Source organism: Gouania willdenowi, chromosome 13 (assembly GCF_900634775.1).
Source record: "Gouania willdenowi chromosome 13, fGouWil2.1, whole genome shotgun sequence".
NCBI lineage: Eukaryota > Metazoa > Chordata > Actinopteri > Blenniiformes > Gobiesocidae > Gouania > Gouania willdenowi.
This window is the reverse complement of record NC_041056.1, coordinates 8,761,138-8,784,715: the sequence shown is the minus strand read 5'-3', so window position 1 is coordinate 8,784,715 and position 23,578 is coordinate 8,761,138. Positions and strand designations below refer to the sequence as shown.

Sequence of the window (23,578 nt, the reverse complement as noted above, 5' to 3'; positions counted from 1 at the left end):
TTGGCCGGTCTAAGGGAAATTTCAAGTAGAAGGCAGAGAGTTAAATCTATTCTGTTCTGTTCTCCTCTTTCTATCTAATAACCCAAACCAGTCGACGCAGATGGCTGCCACCTCTGAGCTTGGTTCTGCTGGAGATTTCTTCCAAGTAAATGTCAGTTTTTTTTCTCCCCTCTGTCGGGGAAGCTTGGTGATGTGGAATTTTGTTGGGTTTTTTCCAAACAATGTTATATTTTGTGAGATGACTTGTAATTAGCACGATATGCATAAAAAATAATGTAATAGTTGTGTGAGAGCGTTTTACAGGAGCATTTCAAATGTGTATGTGAGAGAAAATTCTGAATAATATCTCAGACTCCCCCTTAAGCGCGCGTGTGTGTGTGTGTAATGTACAGTAATTTAATTTTAAACATTGATTGAAATGTTACAATAAATTGACATTTATCGGAATTAAACCAACAAAAATATCTCAAATGATAGTTTTCTGAAGAAAACTTCTACACTTGAAAGTCATTTGTCCTCGTCAGTTGTCCCACCCTGGGTCTCATGGGTCATTTTTTGTTTTTAAAAAGGCTCACGCCCAAAGCTGGTCGTCACATTGCTGGGTGGCTGAGGAAAGGACAGCAGAGGAACTGAGAGAGAGAGACAACAGGAACATTTGAATCAGAAAGCTCTGTGAGAAATTCTCTCTGAGGTGAAGATCCTGCATTGGTTTTAACAGCTGACAAGATTTCTTTGTACTTTTTGCATAATTTTCATAAGAACAGCAGCAAAATAATGAAAGCAAATGAATCGTCACTTGATTTTGTATCTCTTGCAGCATTGGATTTGCCACCTATGTTTGTTTTTCCTGCCTTTATCTTTGGGTTATTTACCTTTCTCATCACTATCTTTTGTAATGTGCTTATCATTGCAGTTATTGCTTTTAGCAAAGACTTACAGAAACCAATGTTTCTCCTGCTGGTCAACCTGCCCATTGGTGACATAATAGCATTAATAGCTTTTTTTCCACAGTTTCTCATCAGCATTGTGACGCAGAACCGCTTGATACCCTACAACGCATGCATGTCTCAAGCTTTTTTCATTCACTTTTATGCTGGAGCTAACATCTTTACACTGTCAGCTATGGCATACGACCGATATATTGCTATATGTGCTCCACTGAGGTACAATGCCATCATGACTCCACAAAAAGTAATACATTTCATCTTTTGGATTTGGTTTTATTGCTCTACCGTGACGTTTTCTGTTTTTATGCTGTTGGCACGTTTCAAGATTTGCAGGAACAATATTGTGGATTTATACTGTAATAATCCATCTATAATGAAATTAATCTGCGACAACACTGCAGTCAACAACTACTATGGATTGTTTACATTAATTTTGTCTCTGGGAGGTTCAAGTCTAGTAGTGATTTACACATATGCACAGATATTGTTCACATGTATCAAGACCAATCAGGCGGACGCCTGGCATAAAGCCATTCAAACTTGTGGCACACATTTAGTTACTTTTTTATCATTCCAAGTCTTCATATATATTTCATTTCTTGCTCATCGCTTTCAGAACGCACCTGCTTCCCTCAGACAAATTTTGGGACTGTGTATACTTATTTTTCCTCCTATTTTAGACCCAATTATTTATGGATTGAAAGTTCAAGAACTGAGGCTGAACATTGTACGACTCTTTAAAAAAACATTGGGTTTGACAAAGTGAGGCGGTGGTGGCGTAACAGTGAAGGTAAAGGAAGCAGGCTTGTAATCAGAGGATTAGCAGTTCTAATCCAACCTGTGCCATCCCTGTGGGATGTTGAGTAAGTCCCTGAACTCTAACTGCTCATGTTGTATGTTACTTTGGATAAAAGCATCTGCTGAATGATATTGAAAATTATGTATATTTAAAATAATTTCTGTGTAATATGTGCAATATATACAGTATGTGGGTAAATAACTTATATTTAGTTTTAATTTCTTGGTCACGCATGTATTCTGTGCAGACAATAGTACCAGAATTATTGTATTTATTTGTGTGATATCTTATGTGTAAAAATGCATCATGTGTTACTCTAAGAATCAGATGTTATTTAATTTTAGTGCAAATGTAAAGGTGGATAATGTTCTGTATCTGGTTACCCATAGGGTAATTTTTGTTGTCTTTGTTTTGTTTTACCAAAATCAAATACAGGCATGGACAAAAGCAACAGTTGGAGTTATTAATTTAAATCAACCTCAAAACTGTTCAAGTGCTCGTTCAATCACACAGATATCTCACTGCTGAGACACAAACTTTTTCTAAAGTACATACAGAAAGTAGTGTCACTTGTCTATTCAAAATATGCCTAATATTTTTGTATCTGAACTCATAGTATTTTTTTTTCTGAATACATAACAGTGAATGTCATTATTATTGTCTGTCTAGAGGTCAGTGTTTAAGGTCTGCTGACGAAGACCAGCTCTTCTTCACATTAACCACTTCTTGTCAGTTGTGGGACTCTTGACTATTTTTACATTAAACATCTTTTTTTTTTTTTTTTCCCATGTAAGTAGACATTTACTAGGGCTCAATTAAAAAAATCACAGAATCTGTGATGCTATTGTAGAAACAAACAATGCAAATAAAACTGATTTTAAAGTTTTAAAGTCTGTTTATTTGAAAGTTTTGCACAAAATTAAAAAAAATAATCATGCTAAACTTAAAAATGATTTCAAGAAAAAAAAACCTTGATGGTTCAAATTATACAATCAGTTCAGTTTAATGTAGCCACGATGTCTCAAAGGAATTAAACATTAATAATGATTAAATATAAGAACAAATGTATTGTCTTATTTTATTGTTAAGGAAATATTTTCAAAATTGTTGGCTAAATGAGAGTGAAAATATCATATTTATTTCTACACACAATCACTACATAATCTTTTCCAGAACATTACAATTCTTCATATTGGCTCATTGACCAAGATGAATTTCACCTTGGACAGGCTCCTCCTCTCTGTCACCACTGTCAGAGATTCCAGTTTAATCCCCACAACGTCATTGGCCCTGCGGATGAGTCTGAGTCTATTGGCGTCTGCGACCCTCAGTCTGCTCCCCCAGCAAACAACAGTGTAGAGGATCACACTCACCACCACTGACTCGTAAAACATCCTCAGCATTTTCCTGCAGATGTTGAAGGACCTCAGAAAATAGAGGCGGCTTTGGCCCTTCCTGTAGAGGGAGTCAGATTTCTTCCCCCAGTCCAGTTTATTATCAACCACCACTCCCAGGTATTTGTACTCCTCCACAATGTCCACACTGACCCCCTGGATTGAGACAGGGCTGACTGGCCTCTTGGTTCTCCTCAGGTCCACAATCAGCTCCTTAGTCTTTGTCACATTGAGCTGTAGATGGTTTCGCTCACTCCATGTGACAAACTTTTCCACACAAATTTTAGATAGATAGATACTTTTCTGCTGCTTTGATTCTAACTTGTTTGGCCTGAACGCCACGAGCTGGTGAGAGACCTCTTGCTCTCATAGTGGCCACACTATGAGGGAAGGGGCGGAGCCTATGCAAAAGTCAAGTGCTCGTCAATGACCAGGGACTCTTGTCATGTCATAGGCATGCCCCCGCGCTTTCCGAAAGTACAGTATATAGTTCATAGTACTCAAAAAGGGGGAAACATTGTAATTGTGCTGGAATATTATTCTTTCTTTCCCGGTGTCAGAACAACCTCACCTACTTTTCACCCACTGAACCGTTATGTTGAGTCACAAAAATTCAAACAAAATCCAATTGCGCGCTTTTCAAATTTCTATCTATTTTCGATATTAAAAATGCAAAAATTTAACGCGACAGCGCCCCCAAGTGCACCAAAAATGCATTACGAGATAGGAATTGCCAAAAAAAAAATTAATTAATCGTAGAATCATGAAAATTGACAGAAGTAGACCATGACAAGACAAGAAAAAAATATTATGACCACGCAAAAAAACACAGGAAGTTTAGAATCTTCAATCCTGAATATAAAATTGCAAAATTGCTATTTTCGCTTACGTTGTATTTTAACAAGGAGTTTCAGTGAAACTCCAAGGGCGTTTCACTGACGGGGTTCAAAATGGCTGGAGATCATCTAGGTGGGCCACTGAAAGTTATTGATGGATTATGGATAAATTATACCGTGTTTGCAGGGCGGAGCCAAAAATGAATGATTTTTTGGAAAATGCTCCCATTTGCACAATACAAATTCCGATACATACAAATGTGAATCAGTTGTTAAACTCCCGGCCCTAAACCAGCTCAATGTGGAAAAACAGTCATTGGCACGTTGGCACCCCCTACAGAGTGAAGTTAATTCAATATGGAATAAATGTCCTATTTTAACGCACTTCTCCTAGGGCGTTTCACCGACACAGCTCAAAGTTGCTATTGAACATCTACAGAAGTTGAACATCAAAAATTATCCATGGATTTTTGATAACTTTTACGGCATTTGCAGGGCGGAGCCGTGAATCTTAGCCTAATTTATTTATTTATTTATTTTAAATGATCGTATTTGCATATACAAAGTCAGCTTTGCGTCAAATGTGACTCAGTTGTTAAACTCCCGGCCCTAAACCAGCTCAATGTGGAAATACAAAAATTGGCACGTTCGCGCCCCCTACAGAGTGAAGACAATTTAATATGGGGGGAATACAATAAAAAATATTTAAATATTTTTCACAAACTTCTGTTTTGGCCTCTAGATTAAAAAAGTCAATGAGCCGCATGATTTATTTTTTATTGTGTTATTTTGTATCGAGATACTCTCCATTTTGTGTTAATGGGAAATTGGCCAAATCTTGAAATCTGCTTTGAATTATATTATTGTGGATCAATTACAAATCGTTGGTAAAAACCTTCCATTAAGCTAGAACTGATGACATGGGCAGCGCGGCGCTGCTCTTTCTGCGTCATTGACCCGCCCTGCAATTTATGTTTTTTACTGATGATTTTAAATGTTTTTTTTTTTTTTGTTGCCGACTTTAGTGTTTTTATTGATTTGAAGCTGTTGAATGTTTTCTGACAAAATGGGAGGGCATTATACCAAGGTTAGTTGGGTGGAGTGCCCAGTAGAAGATGCCTCAGGCAAGAATCAATTTCCTCATCCAAGCCCACCTACACTCTTTCTAGTCCAGCAAATTTGACACGATTGTACGGAACAGGGGAGAGCTGCAGCTTGTGCAACAGAAACCCGGGAAATCTCCACCACATTCTGTGTGGCTGCCAGACGACCTTGGCACAGGGTCAAAATAGATACAGACACGATTAGGTGCTGAGGAAGCTGGCTAAACACACAAGGACCATGAGGCTCATGGCAAATGATCAGTGACGTGCCGTGACCACTAGGGTTGGGTAGGCACGTTGCAAATCGAGACCACCAATGACAATTTCATGTTTCTGCTGTCAAGTGTTAATTCAATTCAAATAAATTGTATTTGGATAAAGCAATTTCCAACAGTCATCTCAATGCGCTTATCAAAATATAAAATTCATAATAAGAAAAAACCCAACAAGATCCACATGAACAAGTATTTAGCCATCTAACAAAATCAACATCATAAACACTATTAAAGAAACATAAACAATTATTTAATATAGCCTCCATACTCTCCCAACAAGATATATTTCATGACACGATAGCACATCCATTGTTTGTGTTGGAAACACAGAAACACGGAGAAAATTACAACAACAACTTAGAACAGCCTCAGTGAGGCACATCGACAAAGTCAATCCTTCCTTTTGTACCATTCATTAAGAAAAGTATGAAACATTTTCTGACCTTACCTTTGCTGAAGGTCTGGTAGCTCAGGTGTTGGTCTCCCATTTTTTAAAAGCTTGTTTTTCCTCAAAACAAAGTTTCTCTATTGTCTCGAGCGCTGTCATCATGACTGTAGTGTTATCCCGCCCACTGGCTAGACAGCGGTCACATGATATTAGGGTGGCCATATGTCCGGCTTTAAGACGGAACGTCCGGTTTTTAAAAGGTCTGTCCGTCTTCCGGCGCAGCCTTAAGCCGAACGTCCATTTGTCCTCCTTTTGACAAAATCTTTTTTTTCTCCCATCTCATATGGTCTCTAATGAAAAAGTAAATGTGCCTGAACAAAAATAACTCAAACAATAAATAATAAAAAAAAAAAAAAACACTACATGCAATTATGCTTCCCCTTAAGAGGTATTTGTGGCAGTTTATTGGATGAAATTGGCGTAAAATAAATATAGGACATATGTTGTATGATGTGTATTAATCATTCATTCATTATTCCGCAAAAGAAATGCTCATTTAACCATTATAGCTATTCGCCTGTTCTGACATGTCACACCTGTTTACTGCATTTTTGAAAGGTCACGGCTGCAAAGTAGATGTTGAGTGATAACCAAAAACAACCACCTATTTTCCACAGAAAAATAAAGCTAACACCTCAAGGTGTGAGGAGTCACACTTTACTTTAACAGGAAGCCAACGCCTTGTTATGTATCGAGTGTTAACCACGGACAACAACAATAACCAGTGTGGAAACCACCTTTGGTGAAAATCTGTTATGCCATCTGGGCCTTGACCTATGTATGAACTTTTGTCCTATTTTACTATTTGCTTAGGTAGTCGGAACATGAATAATGACATTATCACGCCATGCTTACAGCTATATATACCCTCGTTTTACTGTGTTCTGGGTCTTCTCTTACACGGACATTCTAGTTGTCCATGAAGATCCCCTTCTTTCTCTATCGGCTGATAGTTTAAGACTTTGATACTCTGAAACTTTTTTGATTGACTTTTGATTTTTTGTAAACCTATAATAAACATTCATAAACTATTAAGAAGCCTACTTGATTAAATTAACCGTCTGCAAACACCCACATCTGAGACAACACTTGATTGGAGGACACACTTCTAGGCCTCTGGTAAGTGAGCCTGCCCTCGGTATCCTCTTCACAGGGGTGCCCAGGGTGGGCTAACTCATGCTGTTGTAAAAAAGAGTTGTTTCCAGCTTCGACCCATATTGGATGGGTCCTAATATCAATCCCACAAAACTATAGCGAGACTACTCAACTTCCAATAGGAGGAAGTACATTTAGTCCTTTTCTGTATTAGACAACGATAATAGAGAATAGGCAGCCAGCTTCGGAGACAAGGTAGAGGGGGAATTCTTGTCAGAGTAAGACAGTTTTAGAACCCTTGCTGCTATAAAGTCCCGCGGGCTAAAGACAACATATGATTGGTTAACAGTGCTGAACGTAATCAAATTAGCCATGTGGACGTCGTTGACGTCAGGTCAGCGTCAGCCAGACAACGTGAAGCCACCCTGTCCACCTGCAGTCTGCAAAAATGCCTAAAAGAAAAACTACATTTAATCCTGAATGGACAAAGGAATATGGATTCATCTCCAAAAGTAGGAAGGATGACTGCCATGAATATTGTACGCTGTGTCGTTGTGATGTGGACGTAAGCAGCAAAGGTAAAGGTGCCCTCGATCGACATGCTAGCACAGACAAGCACAAGAGCAACAATCAAAGCGCGGGCACCTCTTCACTTTTTTCCTTTTTCCGTGAAGCCACATCTCCCCAGGATGACAAAATATCTGCTGCAGAACTTTGTAAAGTTTATCACGCCGTCAAGCATCACCAGTCATGCAGGAGTGTAGACTGTGGAATAAAAGTTGACCGGGAGATCTACAACGACTCAAAAATAGCTAAAGGAGTAACCTGTGGGAAAACTAAAGCTAAAGCTTTATGTGAAAATGTCCTAGCACCCTACTCCATCCATGCGCATGTGGACTACATAAAAGAAAACGAACTGCACTATTCTCTGGCGACTGATGCCTCAAACAAAGGTACGACCAAGTGTTTCCCTATTGTCTTAAGATATTTTCACTTTGTGGAGGGCGTGCAGCATGCGCTGCTCGATTTTTACAGTGACAGCAACGAGACATCAAAAGCTATAACAAATCAGCTGCTGGCAAAACTTGAGCTGTCTGGTCTGGATTTGCAAAAAATGTCAGCATATACAGCAGACAACGCCAGCGTTAACTATGGAAAACACAACAGTGTTTATCAGAAGCTAAAACTTGCTCAAAACGAGGTGCTTGCTGCAAACTGTTTAGCACACATTCTGCACAATGCCACAAGATATGCAGCTGGCAATATGGATCTGGATATTGAAAATGTTGTGTTAAAAGTGTATAGCCATTTTAGCATCTCAGCCAGTAGAACAGCGCAGCTGTGGTGAGTACAACAAAGTTATACTATGTGATCATTTTGATATTATTTTTTAGTTTTTATCTGAGCTTTGTTGAGTTTTGAAAAGTGTCCTCCTTTTTGGTGTACTAATGTACTGTAAATTTACATATAGCATTTAGCATAGCACGGTTACGTGCAAAGGCAGCTCTCTACGCTGCCTTTGCACATAAATGGTTGTCATCTTGGAGACCTGACTGCGCATGCGCAAACACGTAAAAACACGCAATGGGAACGGCGGCAGAAGAGCAATGTGCCTTTGGGAGGGGGCATGGCATCCCTCTGCCTTACAGCGGAGTGAAAAAAAAAAAAAAAGACTGCAGCTGTTCCAGGAAATAGCGCTGTTTAGTAATTTTCGCTATGAAATGCACAAAATGCGGACACTTTCACACTTATAGGTACAGTACTTACAGGTACTGTAGGCTATTGAAAATGGAAAAACAAATAATTTATAATTATATGATAATTAAAAAAATAAATAAATAATAATTAAAACAAATAATCAAAATATCAATTCACCCTTGGGTAGGCACTGCCTACCTTGCCTACCCTGAAAGCACGTCACTGCAAATGATAAGCCCATTTCCCAGCATAGGTGGTTTATCCATTTGTCCAGAGCTGCACACAATAGGACAGAACATTAGTCCTGACCCCAGGCAAAGACTGGTCAGTAACAGACGCTGACAAGCAGCTATGTTTTCCCGCTGACATCACCATAACCACATTGAGACCCAACATGGTCCTGATGTTGACATTAAAGAAGCAGGTTCTATCAAGCTGACATCCCATTGCACAATGGCATCCAAGAGGCATGTGAGAGGAAGAAGACATGGTATGCTGACCTTGTGGAATGCGAATGATGCACAGTACTTTTTTACAATGTAATCAGATGAAACTCATCACTTGTTAAAACTCCAGGCCTGTCTTAAAGCAGAACTAAGTAACTTTTTCACCTTAATAAATCCTTCTCGGAGTCCCTGTGAGGGTTATAAAAGTGTGAATGGATTTATTGGGGGTCTTTCATCTACCTCTGCTATCTCTGGCCAGAAAACCACACTTGCAACTTTCCCTGCCTCTGACCCCGATGAGCTGTAACTTTCTCCTTCTCAACCAGAACCAAGCAGAAGTTATTTTATTTGGTCTAAAACACCTCAGAGACAAATTAGCCCTAAAACCTAAAAATAGACACTAAATACTTAAATTGCATTGTAAAACACCAACCCTCATAACATTGTCTGTGCTTTCTCCTCGTCCTTCCATCTCTTTTCCGTTTCAGGTGTCTTGACGCTGGTGTTTGCAGTTTCTGATGTGTGGTTTGCGACTTCACTAGTCTGGGACACTCTGATGTTCCATCTCTATCCTGTTCTGTTCTCCTCTTTCTGCCCAACCAGTCGAGGCAGATGGCTGCCACCTCTGAGCCTGGTTCTGCTGGAGATTTCTTCCAGTTAAGGTAGGGTAGGCAATTTTCGAAAAGCTAGCATGATCTTGAATGTAGCCTCCCTGACGGCTCCGCCTTTACCCCCTACCCCGTGCTTCATCTCACTCACATGCATGCGCACAGAAGCAGACCTCAGTTCATCGCTTGTATTGTGTAGAAACTTTGTTGTCTAATGTCTCATTCAGCAGTAAGCAAACAAACTTTACCATCACATGTTAAAAAACGTGACTAAAAACTCTGTTTTAACTCTGTCAGCGGTGAGGTGCTTTCAGTGTGAGCTTGTGCATGCGAGATATCGAGAACGAGAGACGTGATTGGTTAAAAAAAAAAACTTTTTTTTTTTTTCCAATTGATCGGAGGTATTACACATTTACAGATTTTCTTCATTCCTTTTTCAGAACATAAGATCTTAAACATAAAGACAATTTCAACCAAAAACATAAAAAGTGTATTGTTGAAAATCGCCTACCCTAGCTTTAAATGGGAGTTTTTTTCTCCTCACTGTGGCGGAAGCTTGGTCATGTGGAATTTTGTTGGGTTTTTTCTAAACAATTTTATATTTTGTGAAAGCTTTGAAATGACTTGTTGTAATTAGCACGATATGAATACAAAATAATTTAATGGTTGTGTGAGAGCATTTTACTAGCGTTTACAAGAGCATTAAACGTGTACAGGAGAGGAAATTCTGAATGTCTCAGACTCCCCCTTATACGTGTGTGTGTGTAATGTAATTTTAAACACGGAATAAAATGTTACAATAAATTGAAATTTGTTTGAATTAAACCAAAAAAAAAAAAAACCTCAAAAATGTATTTTCTGAACAAAACTTCTACACTTGAACGTCATTTCTCCCACCCTGGGTCTCATGGGTCATTCTTTGTTTTGATAAAGGCTCACGCCCAAAACTGGTCGTCACATTGCTGGGTGGCTGAGGAAAGGACAGCAGAGGAACTGAGAGAGAGAGCGAGAGAGAGAGAGAGAGACAACAAGAACATTTGAATCAGAAAGCTCTGTGAGAAATGCACTTTGAGGTGAAGATCGTGCATCGGTTTCATCAGCTGACAAGATTTATATGTATTTTTTCCTAATTTTCAAAAGAAGAACAGCAAAATAATGAAAGTGAACGAATCGTTGGTTGAATTTGTATCTCTTGCAGCATTGGATTTGCCATCTATGCTCATTTACCCTGCCTTTATCTTTGGGTTATTTACCTTTCTCATCACTATCTTTTGTAATGTGCTTATCATTGCAGTTATTGCTTTTAGCAAAGACTTACAGAAACCAATGTTTCTCCTGCTGGTCAACCTGCCCATTGGTGACATAATAGCATTAATAGCTTTTTTTCCACAGTTTCTCATCAGCATTGTGACGCAGAACCGCTTGATACCCTATAATGCATGCCTGACTCAAGGTTTTTTCCTTCACTTTTGTGGTTGTGCTAACTTCTTTACACTATCTGTTATGGCATATGACCGATATATTGCTATATGTGCTCCACTGAGGTACAATGCCATCATGACTCCACAAAAAGTAATGCATTTCATTTTTTGGATTTGGTTTTTTTGCTTTGCCTTGATATTATCTGTTTTTATGCTGTTGGCACGTTTCAAGATTTGCAGGAGCAAGATTGTGGATTTATACTGTAATAATCCATCTATAATTACATTAATCTGCGACAACACTGCAGTCAACAACTACTATGGATTGTTTACATTAATTTTGATTCTGGGAGGTTCAAGTCTAGTAGTGATTTACACATATACACAGATATTGTTCACATGTATCAAGACCAATCAGGCAGACGCCTGGCATAAAGCCATTCAAACTTGTGGCACACATTTAGTTACTTTTTTGTCATTCCAAGTCTTCATATATATTTCACTTCTTGCTCATCGCTTTCAGAACGCACCTGCTTCCCTCAGACAAATTATGGGAGTGTGTTTACCTATTTTCCCTCCTATTTTAGACCCAATTATTTATGGATTGAAAGTTCAAGAACTGAGGCTGAACATTGTACGATTCTTAAAAAAAACATTGGGTTTGACAAAGTGAGGCAGTGGTGGCGTAACAGTGAAGGTAAAGGAAGCAGGCTTGTAATCAGAGGATTACCAGTTCTAATCCAACCTGTGCCATCCCTGTGGGATGTTGAGTAAGTCCCTTAACTCTAACTACTCATGTTGTATGTTACTTTGGATAAAAGCGTCTGCTGAATGATATTGAAAATGATGTATATTTAAAATAATTTCTGTGTAATATGTGCAATATATACAGTATGTGGGTAAATAACTTACATTTTGTTTTAATTTCTGACAATCATTGGTCACGCATGTATTCTGTGCAGACAATAGTACCAAAATTATTGTATTTCTTTGTGTGATATCTTATGTGTAAAAATACATCATGTGTTACTCTAAGGATCAGATGTTATTTAATTTTAGTGCAAATGTAAAGGTGGATAATGTTCTGTATCTGGTTACCCATAGGGTAATTTTTGTTGTTTTTGTTTTGTTTTTACCAAAATCAAATACAGGCATGGACAAAAGCAACAGTTGGAGTTATTCATTTAAATCAACCTCAAAACTGTTCAAGTGCTCGTTCAATCACACAGATATGTCACTGCTGAGACACAAACTTTTTCTAAAGTACATACAGAAAGTAGTGTCACTTGTCTATTCAAAGTATGCCTAATATTTATGTATCTGAACTCACAGTATTTTTTTTTCTAAATACATAACAGTGACTGTCATTGTCTGTGTTTAAGGTCTGCTGACAAAGACCAGCTCTTCTTTACATTAACCACTTATTTTCAATTGGGGGACTCTTGACTATTTTTACAATCAATCTTTTTTTATTAGGGCTCATTTAAAAAAAAACAGAATCTGTGACGCATTGTAGAAACAATCCTTAATGCAAATAAAACTGATTTTAAAGTTTTAAAGTCTGTTTATTTGATCTGCATTGCAAAATGATTTACGACTTGTCCAGTTTTACAATGACATGTAATATTCATTCACCTTTATAGTTTTTGATCTAAATGTATTGTTAATTGTTGCCTCAATGACAATCACATTAATTTATTGACTGTTGAAAATTTTACTTGTACAACAGATAAGTTATGATCTTGCTCGTGGTACAAGGATGGTCCACATATTTATTTAGCCTAGTATAAGATTTTATTTATTTATTTATTCATAACAATATTTGATCAATATTTTTTCAAAATTATGAAACAGGTTTGCACAAAATATATTAAAAAGAAACTTAAAAATTAAATCAAGAAAAAAGAAAACCTGGATGGTTCAGATTATACAACCAGTTCTTAAACAATGTACAGTTTAATGTAGCCACGATGTCCCAAAGGAATTAAACATTAATAATGATTAGGACATAAATGCATCATCTTATATTATTCATAAGAATATATTTTCAAAATAGTTTGGCTAAATGAGAGTGAATGTATAATTTATTTCTACGTGTACATAATCTTTTCCAGGACTTTACAATTCTTCATATCTGCTGACCATCACTCAACAGTGGGAGATATTTCACATTTTCCAGTGACAACAGACAAATCAATTCTCCTCAAACATTTTCCAGATGATTATTTACAAGTTTTAGATAGCCAACTAAACAAAATAATGGATCCATCAATATATATATATATATCGATCCCAAAAATTGAGAGTTGCTTTTGTGTAAAACCAGGTCTAGTGTGGGAGTGTGTTAAATATAATTGATGTTGCCTTGGTTCCCAAAGTGGGCTACGCAAATTGTCATATAGGGTACATAAATAAAAATTAAAAACAGTACAATTACATTGAAAACTAGAACATAAAAACACCACCAGTCAGAAGCCTCTATGCATTGCCACAAATTACACATTGTCCTATGTAATAATATTTTTGTGTGATCATTGCTTTCCATTCAAGGCTACAGTGAAAACATGTTGAAATTTGTTTTTTATACTGTATATATATTACTTTTCTGCTGCTTTGATTCTAACTTGTTACCGTTAGTTTCATGTCACAGATGTTAGTTCTACCTCAAGTGTGTAGTATTCGTTTTCAGTGAAATGGTCCCAAACTTTTGATACTTTAGGTTGGTTCTTCTTCTGTTGTGCAATTCTACTTCATATTGTCAATGGTGAAGCGACACTGTGCCCAGCAGTTCATGTATGGCACTGCATCAAAAAAGAAGCAGAAAATTGCCCGATATCACAAATTTAAAACGCTAAATGACGCATCGAGGCAAATTTTTGTCATCTACTTATTTAATTCTATATTTTTTCCCCAAAAAAAAGTTATCACTGAAAATGCCAGTAAGCAAATTAATTAAATAAAGCAACAAGTGATAGTTCTTAATATGATGTTTCCTTGTGTGCTTACAGATTATTATTTTTTTAATATGTATTTGTCCTCAACAGGATAGGTAAAATTCTGAGATAAATTTCAATGTAGGGCTACATTATGTATGACATTACATTGTTTTTTAGGTGTGTAGGAGTAGAAGGTACAGTGGGGCAAAAAAGTATTTAGTAAGCCACCAATTGTCTAAGTACTCCCACTTAAAAAGATGAGAAAGGCCTGTAATTTTCATCATAGGTATACCTCAACTATGAGAGACAAAATAATCACATTGTAGGATTTTTAATGAATTTATTTGCAAATTAAGGTGGAAAATATGTATTGGTCAATAACAAAAGTCAATCTCAATACTTCGTAATTGTTGTATGATGTGTATTAATCATTCATTCATTATTCCGCAAAAGAAATGCTCATTTAACCATTATAGCTATTCGCCTGTTCTGACATGTCACACCTGTTTACTGCATTTTTGAAAGGTCACGGCTGCAAAGTAGATGTTGAGTGATAACCAAAAACAACCACCTATTTTCCACAGAAAAATAAAGCTCAGTGTGGAAACCACCTTTGGTGAAAATCTGTTATGCCATCTGGGCCTTGACCTATGTATGAACTTTTGTCCTATTTTACTATTTGCTTAGGTGGTCGGAACATGAATAATGACATATTATCACGCCATGCTTACAGCTATATATACCCTCGTTTTACTGTGTTCTGGGTCTTCTCTTACACGGACATTCTAGTTGTCCATGAAGATCCCCTTCTTTCTCAATCGGCTGATAGTTTAAGACTTTAATACTCTGAAACTTTTTTGATTGACTTTTGATTTTTGTAAACCTATAATAAACATTCATCAACTATTAAGAAGCCTACTTGATTAAATTAACCGCCTGCAAACACCCACATCTGAGACAACACCTGGTTGGAGGACACACTTCTAGGCCTCTGGTAAGTGAGCCTGCCCTCGTTATCCTCTTCACAGGGGTGCCCAGGGTGGGCTAACTCATGCTGTTGTAAAAAAGAGTTGTTTCCAGCCTCGACCCATATTGGATGGGTCCTAATATCAATCCCACAAAGCTATAGCGAGACTACTCAACTTCCAATAGGAGGAAGTACATTTAGTCCTTTTCTTTATTAGACAATGATAATAGATAATAAGCAGCCAGCTTTGGAGACAAGGTAGAGGGGGAATTCTTGTCAGAGTAAGACAGTTTTAGAACCCTTGCCGCTATAAAGTCCCGCGGGCTAAAGACAGTAATGTACCCTTTATTGGCAATGACAGAAGTCAAACGTTTTCTGTAAATCTTGACAAGGTTTTCACACACTGTTGCTGGTATTTTGGCCCATTCCTCCATGCAGATCTCCTCTAGAACAGTGATGTTTTGGGGCTGTTGCTGGGCAACACAGACTTTCAAGTCCCTCCAAAGATTTTCTATGGGGTTGAGATCTGGACACTGGCTAGGCCACTCCAGAAACATGAAATCCTTTTTACGAAGCCGCTCCTTCATTGCCCAGGCGGTGTGTTTGGGATCATTGTCGTGCCCGTCAATGCCCTTGCTGATGGAAGGAGGTTTTCCCTCAAAATCTCATGATACATGGCTCCATTCATTCTTTCCTTCACACGGATCAGTCGTGCTGGTCCCTTTGCAGAGAAACAGCCCCAAAGCATGATGTTACCACCCTCATGCTTTACAGTAGGTATGGTGTTCTTTGTCCTCCAAATACGTGAAGTTGAGTTTTTACCAAAAAGTTCTATTTGAGTTAAATCTGACCACATGACATTTGCCCAATCCTCTTCTGGATCATCCAAATGCTCTCTAGCAAACTTGACGGGCCCGGACATGTACTGGCTTAAGCAGGGGGACACATCTGGCACTGCAGGATTTGAGTCCCTGGTGGTGTAGTGTGTTACTGATGGTAGCCTTTGTTACTTTGGTCCCAGCTCTCTGCAGGTCATTCACTATGTCCCCCCGTGTGGTTCTGGGATTCTTGCTCACCGTTCTTGTGATCATTCTGACCCCAAGGGATGAGATCTTCGAATCGAGGGAGATTATCAGTGGTCTTGTATGTCTTCCATTTTCTAATAATTGCTCACACAGTTGATTTCTTCACACCAAGCTGTTTACCTATTGCAGATTCAGTCTTCCCAGCCAGGTGCAGGTCTACAATTTTGTTTCTGGTGTCCTTTGACAGCACTTTGGTCTTGGCTATAGTGGAGTTTAGAGTTTGAGTGAGGTTGTGGACAGGTGTCTTTTATACTGATAACAATGTCAAACAGGTGTCATTAATACAGGTAATGAGTAGAGGACAGAGGAGCCTCTTAAAGAAGTTACAGGTCTGTGATAGCCAGAAATCTTGCTTGTTTGTAGGTGACCAAATACTTATTTTATTGAGGGATTTACCAATTAATTCATTAAAAATCCTACAATGTGATTTTCTGGATTTTTTTTTTCTTTTCATTTTGCCTCTCATAGTTGAGGTATACCTATGATGAAAATTACAGGCTGGTGGCTGACTAAATACTTTTGTGCCCCACTGTACATGGATTCAGGTTGAATGTCTGAAGGGGTACAAGACTTTAAAAAGTTTGGGAACCACTGATGTAAGACATTGTAACAAATGAGTTTATGTCACACGTTAATTCATGCTAAAACACTTTACTCACATAGATCTCAACAAAGTTATTCATAATCCACATTTCCCAAGTCTTTAATTTCAAAGGCTATTCTTGATATTGGACAGTAAACATAAATTAAAAGCAGTTCGGATTTACACTGATAAATAAATAAATAAACAGTAAGCAACAAAAATAAACTGATTATGTTTGCAGATGATGGTGCAGGTTAAAAAGTTAACATTTGTATTAATAATGTGAAAGCTTAATAAAGCTGAATTTGAGGTAGAATATAAGTTGTTACGGGCATCTTGGCTCAATAAATGGCTAAATCGCAGACCCTTGTCGGTCATTGCCTAAAGGTCAGATGTCGACAGTAGCACAATGTATTTACTCCTTTTACATTTCTCTATATTTAAATCAGTTTGTGACTCTATATAAATAATTAAATGTAAAATCTGAGCTCAAAGGTAGCAGCTGATCAGTTGTTATAGTTGGCCAGAGTGAGTGTGGCCAAAATTAGACATCAAAGCCATTAAAGGTGCACAGCAATCAAGAGCAGGATCGATGAGGATTAAAGTGGAAGTAAGTTTTTTTCCAAAACAAAACAGTCAGAAATTAAATACAGTACATATTTTTTAAACTTTGTTTCTTCATGGCCCAGTATCAAATGATCCATGGACCAGAAAGGGCCTTTATCCATCAACATTTTAAAAACTATTTTGTTCCTATTGGTGTAATATCTTTTTAAAGCCCTCAGATGAAGAAATTAATTAATAAATATTAGTTTGGGAGTGCTTTATACCAATTTCTTTCAATCCTGCTTCCAGCTGAAGGTCACTGCCATAACGATAAAAAGTTTGACTTTATGATAATTAGCAAAAGTTCTGGGCGGCGCCTGTTGGTGAACCAATAATCTTTTCTATAAATCTGCATAGCTCCCTCTGAGCATCCTCTGGGTTCTTCCTATAGAAGGCGTTCACACATCTGGGTAACAATTGTCCATGACGTTGTTGTGTATGCGTGCATGTGTGAGTAATTCATTCTCTGAATGTTGTATTTATTACATGATTCACCAGCTCATACATTTTTTTTAATGAATTTTGCTTTGATGCAAAGAGAAGTGCAGGTGTTTGGCTTGATTGTGTATTTATCTGTAGGTATTTACATGTATGACTCCTATATGACAAGTCTTTCAATTGGTCAATTTTGTCTTTTATTATTGTCAAGTTTTATGGTAACTGCTGCATATTCCTGACTGCTCTCATCTGGAGTAACAAAAAGAAAATTTTAAAAAATGAACCACCTATACAACGTGTCCAACGTGTTAGAGATGAAAGGCTTTAACCTCTCCTCTGAGGTGGTTTTTCCAACATTTCTCTTTGCAACACTGAGCTACTTGTTCATACTTTTCTGTAATCTTATCCTAATCCTAACCATCGTCCTGAACAAATCTTTGCACCAGCCCATTTATCTAATCCTGCTAAACCTGCCCATTAATGACCTGATGGGCTCCTCGGCCCTTTTCATCCAACTCCTGAAAAACCTGCTGACAGACGGTGGGCCCACACTCTACTCGACTTGTGTCTCTCAGGCGTTTTTCATCCACATCTATGCAGCAGGTGCCGTGTTCATCCTCACAGCCATGGCCTATGACAGATACATTGCCATTTGCTGCCCTTTGCAGTACAACGCAGTCATGACGCATGCGCACGTGATTAAGATCATCACAGTTGTGTGGTTGACCTGTTTGCTGCTGACGGGAATCCTTTTTGTCCTGCTTCTCCGCTTGCCTCGATGCCGCTCTGTGATATCACACACTTACTGCGATAATCCAACTTTATTAACTTTGGTCTGTGCGAACACGACAGGTAATAACATTTACGGCCTCATCACTGTTGCTTTTTCACAGCTGGTGGCAAACGGAATTATTCTTTTCACGTATCTACAGATCCTGAGAGCATGTTTTAGATCAAAACGCTCAGACACCAAAGCCAAAGCCCTGCAGACTTGTGCCACACATCTCCTGGTCTACCTCCTGCTGGAGTGTCTGGGCCTTTTCACCATCATATCATACAGACTGAAGAACTTATCGCCACATTTCAGAAAGTTCATTGGCGTTATGACTTTTGTTTTCCCACCAGCGATAAATCCTGTCATCTATGGACTGAAAACCAAAGAAATCAGAGACAAAATTGTGCAATTTTTTAGAAGAAAAATCAACTGATTAATTTACGGTGATACTAAAACCTGAAAACATTTCAGATACATACTGGAGACGGACTCAAGTCTGCCCCGTACTGCATGCACAGGCTGTAATATCACCAAGTCTCTCATTATACTGGTTGTTAGAGCTTCTAGCTCACCAGATTATAAACTTTTAAATATGCAGTAGAACTACACGCCTCTGAATAAAGCCCTATTAAACTCCAGAAAACAATAATCAGGAATAAATATTTGCTGCCTGGTAAAAATAGTAGCAATGATAAACTGGTGATATTACAGTCTGTGCAGCAGTACAGGGCAGAATTTACTGTCTCCTTAATATTTCCAGGTTTTAGTATCACCATTAATTTTCTTTTTCCCTCTGCACTGTAAAAACGTTATTTTAATATATATTATTGTTTTATTGTACAACGTTTGCATTTATTATGAATAATTTAGAGAACAAATTCACTGTAAATTTAACCGCTGTAAATATTTCAGCGCTGTTGTGTGCTTTTGATTGAACTACAAATTTAAAATGTGTTGTTTCAAATAACTGTTTTCATTTCACTTCAAATTGTCATAATATATAAAACACTGTAATCATCATTGTTATCTTGTCTTTTTTTCTCTATATTTATGGTTGCACCAATCCAATAAAAACTACTTATATTGTGTAAACTAAACCTGGCAATAAAACTGATTCTGATGTTTTTCAGAATCAAATATCTGTTTTACTTGATTAATATCTAGTGAGAATACATATCAGATTAATTATAATATATTTTCATACATTTTGGAATAGTTTCAGTGCAAAAGCAACTTGCATACATAAAAAAAAAAAAAACAGACACCAATGAGTACAAGGGACACTTTTATTGATCAATTCAACTAATTAAGGATTATTTGAGGTTCTGTCTGAAAAAGTGAGTTGCACATACTGTATGTATTTCCTATGGCTGTTTATTAGCTCATATACTCAAATCTCAGTATTTGACAGGGTTCATATAAATCAGATAAGTTTTATCTTGTGTCAGTCATTTTAAAATTAACTTATCATGGAAGGTGTACATGTTCCTATAATCATTGCTATTAACATATCAATAATTTAGGATTATGGTAATAATTCATCTTCATAATGCAATTCTATTTTGTATTATACATTATTTTAATACAAAAAGGTCCGTTGCAGAGGACTCACAATTACAACATTGGTGCAGCATCCTTAAATCCTACATCTGAGTGCACTGTTTGTGTATACCAGAATTATATACATTTTACATTTGTTTTCTCTTTGTGAACAGGTTGTGAATGCAGTTTTACATAATCAGGTTGATTTAGAGAAAGTTTGTCGGTTATATGACTCTGAGGTTTGTTGACATGTTTTTTTAAGTTTTTATGATGTGCGTAATCTAATAATTCAGATACTGTGTAGGCCTAGCCCTTTTTTCCCCATCAACCGTTAGTTTACGTTAAATCAGAAGATATACTGTATTTGATGAAGAACCAGGTTTTACAAAGTGGCGTTAAATTTGCAGACTGAAAAGCTTTGTCATAGTTTTTGTCCACTACATTTTTTTCAAGTGAGAATAATGACTGTCAAATTTTTTGAAAAGAATATGTGAACAAAAACTATACCAAAATATATAGATATTTCCATTAACTAATATAACAAAACCATCAGCCTGTCCAGGGACAACAGATAAAAATTAGCCTGTGGTTGAAATCTGACATATTTAAATGTTTCATATGTTCATTAATACACTGTCCCCTTTTTAAAAAATAAATAAAGTGAACACATCAAATCTGTGTGTATTTACAAACAATACCATCCCATTTCAGATTGATCAACTAACTGAATTTTTAAAAAATGCATAAACTCTTTTGCTTTATATTATAGTCGACTATGTGTGTCACAGATTTAGTCATTAAAGGTTGGCAGACACTGCGATTTTTTTCAATCGCTGTACTCAGCTCCAGATCAAACTGTGCGACTCAATTGCAGAGTCAAATATGCACAGCTCACGATTCATGTTTTCACACTGTACAGGCCGAAACCCTGACACAATCTGACTGCTCACACTGTACGTCTTGTTGCCGGAAATGCAACGTACAAAATAAAAGAACTCTGAAGCGTCACCATTAAAACAAAAGAAGAAAAACCCGTAAGTGATAGACACAAATCTCAGCAAAAACAGCTTTAAAAAAGAAGACAGCATTGCGATAGACCAGGAGCTGGCTGGACAGACGTGGGCAGTACGGTCCATTAATTTTACAACGGTCCTACGTTGTTTGCGCATGCGCAGTGTGAGACTTTGAGGTAAGCTGGTCCATGGCACTTCAACAGTGAAATACCCTCACGAGGAGCGACCAGGATTTCAAACATGTTTAATTTTCTTACAACCAGATCGGAAGCTGGTCGTGAGGTGTTAATCGTTTCTTGTAACCCCATGTACACAATGCATGACACACGATTTAGCAGAGACTCGGTCCAATCCCAAAAATACACTCACGAGTAGGGATGTAACGATTCACTCAACTCCCGATACGATTTGATTCACGATACTGGGTTCACGATACGATTCTCTCACAATTTTTTCATTTACAAAATGGGACTGTAGACAAATACTGTATTATTTTCCTTTTATTTTTCATTGTCAAAAGAATTCCTTGATAAACTATTCAAAACAATGCAATTTAACTAAAAATAAATCTTGAATCAAATAAATAAAGGAATAATACAAATTAAAATGAAGCCTATTAATTTAAATTCTGGTTCTATAATAAAAAATGCAAAACTGCATAATAGTTCTTTTTCTTTTAAAAGTGCAACTGAAAATGTATTTTGTGCCTTAACAATTGGACTTTAAAAAAAAAAAAAAAACGTCATTGCACTGATTTACGTCATATTTGTTTGGACCAGCAGAGGGCGCTGGTAACCCAGTGGTCGGTTGGCATGCAGATATCTTGCAGTGAAGAAGAGAAGCTATGCTAGCAGACAGAGCTAATAGAAAAACGTGACTTTTACAGATATTCAAGTAATATTACAGATATTCTTTCGGTGCTAAAGGGGTAATAAATCATTTATTAACATATTTAAGAGTAGAAGGCAGCCAGACAGAAAGTATTAGCAGACTCCGCCCGCCGCCAACACTTCCGGATAGCGGTTATAAAAAGTACTGCGATTCAATTGTCAGAAAATCGATATCAACGGTGATACCTATGAATCGATTTTTAACTGCCTTACGATTAATCGTTACATCCGTACTCACGAGTCAAAAATCGGCTCAAAATGGGCCAAAAATCGCACAGTGTATGACCGTCTTTAGTTGACAAACTAAAATTGGAATAGCAGTGATGACTACATTTTGACTAAAACTAAGTTGCATTTTCATCTAAAAAATTTACAGTTTTGAAGAGGATTATCAAATTAATAAAATTATTTATTTAATGATAGAAATCTCATAACTCTGCAGTTTGATGTCTAACTGTATTGTAACTAAATCTCTAAAAATGCATCAACTCTTGCTGTATATTTTAGTATATTTTCAATATCTGTAACAGATTGAGTTGACAAAAACCTTAACGTCATTTAGTTGACTAAAACTAAAAACTGAAATAGCCGTAATGACTAAAATTTGACTAAAACATAGTTCAAAATTCTATGACTAAAACTGTATCAAAAAAAGTGATTCTTCGAATGATTGAAATCTCATAACTTTGCAGTTCCCCCATTTATTGCCTTTTTTCAGCACAGCTTCAACAATATTTTGAAAAAATACAAACCAATTTCTATGAAATATAGAATTTGCAACTTGTTTTATCCAATAATTTAATAAAGTGATGTTTGGCCATGTCTGATTGACTGATGGTTGGTCTGTTATCCAACACACACACAAACAGTTTTACTTTTTTTGTTGCTACACAAGGTGCAGGTTATCGCCTCATCGTGCACACAAAAACACTGTTATTAACTCAGCTCATTAGCTTAATGACTTCCACGTCAACAGAGTGTTGATCAGAAACCTGCAGTGACACAAAGTCATCCCTGCAGAGTTGTGTTGTGTATCCGCGGGACAGATATCTGCAGTAATGAACCTCACAGGGGTTGGTGGCAAACAGCTGCTGTAAGAGTTACAGATTCATGTCCTCTAATAACATACGAATGTACACTTACGCAATACATCAAAGTAAACATACATTTTTTATCAAAGAAAGTGTATGTGGCGCAGTGCACTTTTTTTAATACCAATTGTTTAAAAAAAAAACATGTAAGTGCACCTACTTGTTGTCAATTCTAAAATGATTGGCCTCTGTAGTATGGAATTGTGTCAGTGATGCTCAAAAACAAAATAAAGTAGACCAATAATTGTGCCCACCCATGCTTTTTACATCTCCCCCCAAACACCGAGATCTGGTGACGGGTTTGTTGTTTTTCCATATTTTGTCATATCTGAGGATTTAATTTAGGTCGGTTTTATAGAATTTGTGTCAGTAATAACTGTCCTTTTCCTCCTTTAAATAAGTACTCCCTCTTTTAACACTTCAAATAAATCACCATCTTATCAACAGTCCCTTCGTCAGTCATCAACTTTTATTTCATGTAATCCCAGCGTTTATACTCATAATTTGCCTTTTTCACTTGCAAGATTTCAAGATGGCTGTCAAACTGTAAAGAAGACTCATTTTCAAAATGACTATGGTGCA

The 23,578-nt window shown here is 37.1% G+C and overlaps 3 protein-coding genes across 3 annotated transcripts; all 3 read left to right on the top strand.

Annotated features, from left to right (window-relative positions):
* Positions 1-774: 774 nt before the first annotated feature.
* LOC114474490 (putative gustatory receptor clone PTE03) lies at positions 775-1,713 on the top strand. Its single transcript, XM_028464854.1, has one exon. It carries the CDS (start codon positions 775-777, stop codon positions 1,711-1,713), a length of 939 nt encoding a protein of 312 aa, XP_028320655.1.
* A 9,091-nt stretch (positions 1,714-10,804) lies between these two features.
* On the top strand, positions 10,805-11,743 carry LOC114474489 (putative gustatory receptor clone PTE03). Its single transcript, XM_028464853.1, has one exon. The coding sequence runs from the start codon at positions 10,805-10,807 to the stop codon at positions 11,741-11,743; it is 939 nt and encodes a 312-aa protein (XP_028320654.1).
* A 6,220-nt stretch (positions 11,744-17,963) lies between these two features.
* Positions 17,964-18,893, top strand: LOC114474492 (olfactory receptor 52E4-like). The gene has a single exon (XM_028464857.1). It carries the CDS (start codon positions 17,964-17,966, stop codon positions 18,891-18,893), a length of 930 nt encoding a protein of 309 aa, XP_028320658.1.
* The last annotated feature ends 4,685 nt before the right edge of the window (positions 18,894-23,578 follow it).